Raw genomic sequence first — 9,760 nt, 5'->3', positions numbered from 1 at the left:
TATATTCTGATCTTTTAGAATCAAGTACTGAATGGTAGTACTCCAAAGAGGCAAGAGCAACCAACGTTAATTGTTTTCTTTTGACTATGTGGTTTCTTTGAGCTACAAATTACTACTATGCAACGCCCCTTTTTCCTACGATTGCAATATGGAATCCATGTAGGATTATCGAAAAATAAATAAATAAATAAGTATAGAATCCATGTATGGAATTGATGCAATAAGATAAGTATATTTATGTCCTGTTTTTCCTTCTTTGAAACGACCGGCCATGCTCTTCAGTCAGAGTCGAAAATGACATCTAAGGTCCTACTCATGCTGTCACCATTTATAATGCAAGTAAAAACACGATCTCAACGCATACCTAAAAGCAACATTGTCCAATATATCCCATATAATGACCATATACAATTCACTAGCATATTCGTCATTATCTCATTACGTAATCTCAGTTACATGCTAATTTGACAAAGAGCATATAACAATGTTCCCCGTTAGATTTTGTCTTGCTACAATGTGGTCTGTAACAACATTTAATTGGCCCCAATTCGGCATATTAAGCATTGCTAATTTTTACCCATTGTACTCGAGTAGCAGAACTCCATTGTGAGTGGTTGTAATTTGTAAGGATGAAGAATAAGTTGATCATGGGACCTGGATTCAAATCAATCACTAAAAATAGTCAAATACAAACGTAACACCAGTCAAAAGCTATATAACCTTATTCTTTCTTTTATACAAAAAAAAAAAAAAAAAAAAAAAATATCATAAATGAATGGGCATGAATATTCACTAATTAAAAAGAAGCTTATTACTAATTGACTGATTGTTATTTGTTAAATCAAAGTTTCATATCATTCATAAGTCATAACTAACCAAGGTCAAGGTCAGTCATGTGGACCATTGGCAAACCCGTTAAGCGCACCACGAGCGGTGACGAGCAGCCGCTGCCCCTTATATTTCTGTCAAAATCCCCACGTCATCCATGACGTGTCACTCAATCGAACTCACTTAGACCGATTCAGTTCGAATCGGGCGGCGCGTAAGTTTTTTGTTGTTGCCTATATATAAACGTTAATAAGTTGGGCTATATGTTGCGCTTTTTTTTTCCTTTCTTTCTTTCTCAACCTGCTGTTCATTAAACATCTCTCTCTCATATTTTCTTAACGAATTCATCAACGATATCTAAAAGGTAATAACTTTTATTTTACTGCTTGATTGGAAAATTTGGTGAAAATTTTAATTATCTGTTGTTATTAGATTCCATCAGGTAAAAATTATGTTAAGGAATTGTGTAAAGAATGTTTTTTTTTTGGTTATATGGAAGCTTGTTACTTTAGTTGTCACTGGGCTGATTTATCATATGTTTATTTATTTATTTATTTACCAGGTTTGGTGATAGTGAGTGATGACATCGTCTGTCCTGATAGAAATTCAAAAGGTAATCCTCTTGCCATCTTAGTATCTCTGTAGCTTTCATCTTCTTATTTTGAGTTGTGTGTTGAACAAGAGGCAATTTTAAGGACGTTTTTCCTTCAGGCCTTTGGTTACTTAGGATTCAACTCGTCATTCAGTAGTCTTATTTGAATGGAGTGCATTTCTATACAAAATTTGTTACATTTACCCTATGTGTAATTCGCTGAGTGCTATGATGGAAGGTCTATAATTTCCCCCCTCCCCAACTATTAATATAAGTTCCACTGGAATCCATCATTCTTCAGCATCTTCAGTAGTGTTATCTCCCAGATCTGTTTTCGTGATTGGTCATGGTGAATACATCCAAAACTATCTGCTATTTCTTATGCTGTTAAGGTTTTATACTACTTTTTCTTTTTAATTTCTTCATCTTCTTCAGTTTAAAATAGTGGTTTACATTTTATCATATCTATTTTCAAATGATGTTATTTTTGTTGGATTTTATGAATGACTGCTGTGTTCTTGTTTATGCAGGACGCAAGTTTATATGTCCCTATCTTTTTTTCCTGCAACTGCTGATTAGGCTGAATTCGAGTTACCTCAGAAAATGGATCGGTGCGATACTTCAGGATTTGTTAGTGGGGGGTGCGGTGTGCTCATTGGTGGAGCTTTAATGTAGTTTTGTTTTCAATAATTGCTAACCGAGATTAGATTAGACTAATAATATAACCTTGAGATTTCCCCCAAATAAAGGATTGTATTTTAAGTGGATGAAGTTATGGATGCCAATGGTTCCAGGTTTCAGCATTTAGGGTTTTCATTCCGCAACCCTTCAAATGCCTTCATAAATCTGAGAAAAGCAGTGCAAACTAAAGGAGTTGGATCTGGTTATTGCACTGAGACTGATTTGCGGTTGGATTCCATTTCTACCTCTTTTCCTAAATTGTCCACCCCAAATGGTAATAAAAGGAAATGGAGTGAAGTTAATGGAAACACGAATCCAGAAGATGGTTTCTCCTTGGTTCTTGGGCTAGGTCGTCCACAGAGTTCTTCAGATAGTAAAGGGAGTTCAGCAACTGCTTGCACCTCCATTTCGTCAGCCAAAGAAACTGAGGAAGAGTCTTCAATGGATGTCAGTTTTAACTTTGATCTCCATCTTGGCGGTGATAAGATGGGCAGCGGAAACAAGTCAGCTAGTGTGACCCCAAAGGCACCACGAGGTAAACCCAAGTTTGACCTTGAATTAAGTTTATCAACAGGTCCTGCTGAATCTGATGTTACAAGTATTCACCTGGGCACCAGTATACCTCAGAATTACTCGATGATCTCACACTCCCTCCCATTTGATGATGAGTCGGCGTCATCCCACTGGAAACTACGGAATGCTGTTCATCCGTTGTATAGTTTGCATGAAAAGAACAATGTTATTAGACAGACTCCTGATAATCTTAATCTGGTACCTGTAAATCCAGACATTTCATCCACCATGCTATCCACACCTAAAGGCTCACTCACCTGTACTTCAGAGATTACCCAGCTACAACAGCGTAACCCTGGTTCAAAGACATGTCAATTCAAGGGATGTGGAAAGGGAGCTAGAGGTGCTTCTGGACTCTGTATAGCGCATGGCGGTGGCAGGAGATGCCAGAAAACTGGCTGCCATAAAGGTGCTGAGGGTCGGACTGTTTACTGCAAAGCTCATGGTGGAGGACGGAGGTGCCAGTATCTTGGGTGCACAAAGAGTGCTGAAGGGCGAACAGACTATTGTATTGCCCATGGTGGTGGTAGGCGATGTAGTCATGAGGGTTGCAGCAGAGCTGCTAGAGGAAGGTCTGGTTTATGCATTCGGCATGGAGGTGGCAAGAGGTGTCAGAAGGAAAATTGTACAAAAAGTGCAGAAGGGTTTTCAGGCCTCTGCATCTCTCATGGAGGTGGCCGGCGTTGTCAATTTGCAGAATGTACGAAAGGGGCACAAGGCAGCACCTTGTTTTGTAAGGCTCACGGTGGAGGGAAAAGATGTACGGTTATGGGGTGCACAAAGGGTGCCGAAGGGAGCACGCCTTTTTGCAAGGGCCATGGAGGAGGAAAGAGGTGTTCATTCCAAGGTGGATGCCCCAAGAGTGTGCATGGAGGGACCCTGTTCTGCGTAGCGCATGGAGGTGGCAAGAGATGTGCCATTTCAGACTGCACCAAGAGCGCAAGAGGGAGGACTGATTTCTGTGTTCGTCATGGTGGTGGTAAGAGGTGCAGATTTGAAGGATGTGGGAAGAGCGCACAAGGCAGCACTGACTTCTGCAAGGCACATGGTGGAGGTAAGCGTTGCTCTTGGGGGCAACCAGGATCAGAATTTGGTAGCCATGTTACTACTCCATGTGATCGTTTTGCCAGGGGGAAGACTGGTCTTTGTGCTTCCCACAGTGGCCTAGTGCAAGACAAGCGGGTGCATGGGGCTGGAACCATGGGACATACTGTCTACGGCCCAGAGCCTACCAAGTCTGAGAAGATGAAAGGCATGTCTGATGTTGTAGATATGCATATTGATGGCCCGACATTCGGTGCCAGTGAAGACAATGCTGAAGACTGGAATGGCTTTAATTCGACGGGATGTATGAACCAGGGTGTCTCCCTGCAGTTTTTTCCACCAGTTCAACTACCAGTTTCTAGTACAGGGTTGGCGCAAGGTTCAGTTCGCAGTCCAGAAGGTAGAGTGCATGGAGGAAGTCTAATGGCAATGCTGACAGGTAAGTCAGGCCTGACTCAGCATCAAGAATGAGATAATGGGTGGTCTATCTAAGCCTGGGAGCTCGCGTATAAGCGCCACAAGTGAAATAAGATCTGGTCTCTTTCCTCGTATGTGATGTTAGGTTGCAAAGCTGCTTTGCATGTCTGTTTTGTGTTCTTCTATAAGTTAGTGGTTTGCTGTTTTGAGATGAGAAAGTTGGGAATTTTTCTCATTCATTATTTTATCTGGTGTTTGAATTTCAAAGGCGATTCAAATTGACACCCTTATGGAACAATAAGGGGGAAATGTAGGCAAGTTAGGTGATATAGGTTGCTTAGGAGTTTATCCACCTGTAAATATCTATAGCTTGTGTAGGTCCTTGTGAATAATTGGTATTAGTGTGAATCTAAGTTGCCAATAATATCTTCTGGCTTTATGTATTTGGTTACCTATTGAAGTTTTTCTTTGTCTTCTACCTAGATCTTTCTATTGTTTAGGTAGTAAGGAAAATCGTTGACAAACAGCAACTGTTTGTCACATGAAATTTGGGGTTGGATTTCATTGAGCAGCAAGTCAGCAACAGTCTCTGTGTGCTTGCCTGATGCGACTGAAGAAAAAAAATAAATGCATTACCAATGTAAAACAGATTTAGTTCTTTGAGCGAAACAAACAGCCTTGCATGTTAAGGAGGAAGTCAGCTCAAGGGACATAAAAACAACAAAACGCATTAACAATACAAGCTAGTGCATTTCTCAATACGTGCAACTTGAACCTTAATCGAAAGATTTCACCCGGGAACCTTAATAGAAATATCGTTCCTTGCAAACACCATCTTCTTTCTCCGTTGTGTAGCAAAAATGGAGGAAGAGAGACTAAAAGTATCTAACCATGAAGGGGTGCAGACTACAGAGCATAGAACACACACATACTGAACACATAACCAACTGGACTCAAACCAATGATGGCCGCAATGGTATTTTAAACATTATCATTAGGGGCATATTTTAAAAACACGTAAACAAACACATAATCGTTAGGGCATTTATAAGTTTTAGATTATGCTAATTTTTTGTAGATATGATCTCCTAATTATTCTAAACATTATCATAAATAATTGGAAAAATAAAAATAAAAATTATAAATTTGCCAAATGTAGTCAACAAATTAAAAAATTTGGCTAGTTTGGACCGTTCATTTTCACCATTTTTTATAAGATATTTGACAAGTTTATAAATTTTTTATTTTTTTATTATTATCTGTGACAATGTTTGGAATTGTTAGGAAATCATATTTACAAAAAATTAGCCTAATCTAAAATTTATAGATGCCATAACAATTTTGAGTTTGTTTATGTACTTGTGTTTTTATAAAATATGTCCCTAGAACCCCTCCCCTCTCGTTATTGGGGACACATATGGCGCTATTCATCTTAGTAGCATTTACCAATACCGTGACTCATTATAGCAAGAAAGACCCAAGATTTTAACTCATTTGCTGGATTAAAAGTTCTGGCCGGCTAGCAAGTTCGACTTAGGATTTACGTTGTCCTTAGAACTGACATTGTACATTGTTGCTTCCAGGAGCATACTAGTTTTCGAACGGGTGCCGTTATGATATATTTTTTTAATATAATTTGAAAAAAAATTGTACGTATTAATGTGGAGTTATCTATGAGTAGAGAAATATCCATAGCATTTACTTAATTATTAATATAAATAAGGTTCATATAAAATTTGGCAATGGGCATATGACATCAAATTAAACAAATAAGATGCAACCTGGTAATTGATGTGTGTCATTTGTTGCAATATATTGTTTATAATGACTCAAAACATATGTGGTGAATAATAAGCAATCATTTTAAGCATTTGAAAATTGATAGTATGATAGCATGTTGCAGTTTAGGAGCGTTGTTGCACTGGAAATAATATAGTGACATTCACATTGTGACGGGATATCACATGAATTCCAATTGTGAACTCCATGGAATTTTTTTAGATGTTTTGTTCTTCTTAATAAGTCCAGTTATGTGAAAATCATCATTTATAATTCGGCATTTCAAATATATCTCACTTATTATAATTTGTATTATGAAGTTAGATACTCCAAGGATTACAGGTAAAAGACTACATTAGTTTTTTGCATTCAAATAATTATGCAGTAAAAAAAAAATTACAGACCAAAAATAAAGCAATTGGATATCTGACATGGCCATTGAATAAGTTTTTTTTTTGAATAATGAACTTGGTCGGCTTGTAAACTTCTGCAAATTGAGTTCTCAACTCTATAACCTTCTTCCCATTATCTGATTTAAGAACAATGACTGAGTACTTCTTTTGAATTCTCAGGGTTTTCCTAGTTTTGGTTCCTTGAGCCACCGTGTAATTGATAACGTCAACTTCATTCACATTTGAATTCCGAATATATGTGGTATACCATGCATAGTTCGATATTAAGGACTATTACTTCATTATTTCTAATGCACGGAGCATTTTTTCAACTTGGGTGTTAATATCACAAAACAAAATAGATGTGAAGGCATGAAGCAATCAACTACATAGTTTTTCAACTTTAGTAAAGGAAAGAAACTACATATTTGGACGACATATTTGAGTTACAATGCACCTTATTAAGAAAAAAAAAATAACATGTTCGTGGTAGTTGCTACATTGTGCAACATTTTGTGTTATATTTTATTTACGATGTAGGCAAACCTTAGGAAGAGGAGGAAGTGTTTTATACTACAACATGCTTTGAAGATAATCTTGATGTATGATGTATGTGAATTAAGAATAATGAATAGCTGGAAGAAGAAGAATAATTGGTGAGATTAGAATTAGAAGTGAAGAAATAAACGGAAGCCCATTCATTCTATGATTGAATTTGATATTCTGTTAGTTGTTCCGCGAGATTTTCGAACGCGTTATCGTCTTCTTCAAGCCTGTCTTTCCCATACGCCGTTTCATGATCAATGGTCTGAAAGATAATCTACATATCTTGAAAAGCTCAAAGTCTTCTAATTATGTATGTATTTTATGGAAGGCCAAACTTTGGCCCATAGTCGTGTCCTTGGTCAGAGTATTATTTATTAAGAACTTTTTGTTCATGTATAAACTTGCGCCCAAAGTCTTCTAATTATGTATGTATTTTACAAAAGTCCAAACTGTGGTCTATAGTCGTGTCCTTGGTCTGAGTATTATTTATTAAGAACTTTTTGTTCATGTATAAACTTGCACTTACTATACATATTGAATCGTTAAGATATGATGGAAGAAGAATCAACGAATTGGAAAGATAAAATTCGTATTAATTGAACTATTATTTATTTGCTACTATTTCTCAACGTATGTGGAGTTTATAGTGAAAACGAACAGCTTATCTAGCAAAAAAAATGTATGAACAACGTGAAAACCCCAAAGTCTTCTAATTATGTATGTATTTTACAAAAGCCCAAACTTTGACCCATAGTCCATTAATTTGTTGAACTTTTTAAATTGTTTGGGCCTCATTGTTTATTTATTAAAAAAGCCCAAGTAAAGCCCATTAGATAGAGTTATTTGTCTTTTTTTTTTTCTGAATTGACCATACGCTTGAGTCAAAGCTTCACTGTGTTGATGAACTTGGGTTGATATTTTACATTCTTCTACTTGGCTCATTTGCTGCAGTCATGGACCCTTTGCTGAACTTGCTAAACATTACTCCACTTGTCTCATTTTTTATTTGCTCCAATAATAGGGTAAGAACTAACTGCATTAGTAGACGCCACACAACTTTTGGTGGTCCGATATACCTTCCATTGATGTAATCGTTTCCTTTCCTAGGTAATGTGGCTTGTGCTAATTTCAGAACAGGATGAATTGTCACTGGTGCAAGACTTCAGTTGTAATAAGGCTTTCCAACAATCTCCTTCCCCTTGGTCGTAGAGCCTAGCCTTAAGGTTGTGCCCTGGCTTAAATAGAGCCTTGTTGGTTGACGTAGTAATAGCTCCCATGATGTATGAAATTGCTAATAGAAGAGCAAATATTTTGAAAGATGAGTTGGAGATAGAGAAAATGTGTGAAGAATGTTATTTCCCGGAACGGTGAATTTAAAAGGAATAGCGAGAATAATCTGATGCATTCTAGGCAAGTGTTACCTCCTTGTGCATTCTAAACACCAATAGATGACACACAGTTTTTGGTTGTCCGATATACTTCCGTCTATCTCTCTGCTTGCTTATGTGCCTAAGAACACTCATGCTTGTGTACAATCTGGTATGGCTATTGTGGTTACAATTAGTTGTGGCGAAGCCTATGGAGTAAAGAAGTACGCATCACTCGGTGTCATTTGCCAACAGGGCATAATTTTGCACTTGGGAGCAACAATACTATCTTCCTTGCTATATTGGTACTCGAGTACAATCTTGCAAGCATTGGGCCTAGGAGCAGATATAGCTGATCAAACCCAGATATTTGCGCGGGGCATGCTCCCTCAACTCTATGTTTCTGCTCTGAATTTGCCAATGCATAGGTTTCTTCAAGCACAGAACATTGTGAACCCCTTAGCTTACTGCTTACATAGCTACTGGGATCTTTTTATTGCATTTGCTTCTCACTTGTCTGTGAGCTTTGAAATGGGCTATGATATATTGGTTTGGTATCTGGTTACTTTCAATTTCGTTATGATATACGAAACAGAGAAATGAGTTGTAACAGAACTAACAACGCACAAAGAAAACATTGTGTGCTATGCTTTCCTACTTTTGGCACTCTTCACACTTTCTTAGAATTAATATTTTAAACCCATCACTTCTGATTATGTTAGAATTAATATTTTAAACCCAACACTTCTAATTATGTCATAATGGCAAGTGGCAACGCAATTTTTTTTGTCTGTAATATACATGAGTATGTAGAGCAATTTATCTGTTTAGAGATATCTATCATTCTTTCCCCGTGGTTTGATGACTGGGAATAGCTCTTAAATGCCATTTGTACACAAAACCTTGGCTAAAAAAATGATTACATTTATTCACTTCTTTTGGAAGGTCACCAAATAAAACAAAGCTATGATACGACTGCCTACTCCAAAGGCGAAGTTGAAGTAGTCGGATTGGAAAAGTGAGTGTTTCGACTCATAACAAACCTCTTGCGCATTCACCATAACCGTGAACCCTTAATTGCCATGATACTTGTACATCACAATATTGTTTAGAAAGTCAAGCTAGGAAAGTGCTTAAAATCCTTGGAGTGAAATTTTATGTCCACTCAAAATTTGTCATGGCTTTATCTGGAAGTATTCCTGCAACTTTAGCATCCATATTCCATAATATTAAGCAGGTAGTGTGATTTAGTAAATGTGCCAATATCTCTAAAAGGTCATTTGCTATAATTATGAAATGTACAGTGATAAGAAATTAAATTAATTCATATAAACTTGAAAAGATTATCACTGAACATAGTTGTAAATCATATATGAAATTTAAGTTAATATTATAAATTTAAACTAAAAATTAAAGGACTCAATAATGACAAACTTTCAATAAGAAGTGTTAAACCTCGACATTAATTGTGATGTTTTCCTTTTCTTTATTCTCAAATCTTTCTTCTCGTCTTTGCTGCTAATATCTTTCCAAGTGTTTTT

The 9,760-nt window shown here is 36.9% G+C and overlaps 1 protein-coding gene across 2 annotated transcripts; it reads left to right on the top strand.

Moving 5' to 3' along the window:
- Positions 1-952: 952 nt before the first annotated feature.
- On the top strand, positions 953-4,578 carry LOC147472838 (WRKY transcription factor). Of its 2 annotated transcripts, none has more exons than XM_086588138.1 (3): positions 953-1,042; positions 1,391-1,441; positions 1,951-4,578. In XM_086588138.1, the coding sequence occupies exon 3, from the start codon at positions 2,195-2,197 to the stop codon at positions 4,187-4,189; it is 1,995 nt and encodes a 664-aa protein (XP_086444264.1). In that variant the 5' UTR covers positions 953-1,042; positions 1,391-1,441; positions 1,951-2,194; the 3' UTR covers positions 4,190-4,578. The 2 variants fall into 2 exon arrangements, with proteins under 2 accessions (XP_086444264.1, XP_086444263.1); XM_086588137.1 differs by lacking the exon at positions 953-1,042 and adding an exon at positions 1,080-1,192.
- Positions 4,579-9,760: the final 5,182 nt, after the last annotated feature.

The sequence above is a fragment of the Coptis chinensis genome, unplaced genomic scaffold, assembly GCF_015680905.1.
Source record: "Coptis chinensis isolate HL-2020 unplaced genomic scaffold, ASM1568090v1 utg724_pilon_pilon, whole genome shotgun sequence".
NCBI lineage: Eukaryota > Viridiplantae > Streptophyta > Magnoliopsida > Ranunculales > Ranunculaceae > Coptis > Coptis chinensis.
The sequence above is the reverse complement of the archived record's forward strand: the minus strand, read 5'-3'. Positions and strand labels throughout refer to the sequence as shown.

Bases quoted from the DNA above. Each gene is read 5' to 3' on its own strand.
- LOC147472838 (XM_086588138.1), top strand. From the start codon at position 2,195: ATGGATGCCAATGGTTCCAGGTTTCAGCATTTAGGGTTTTCATTCCGC.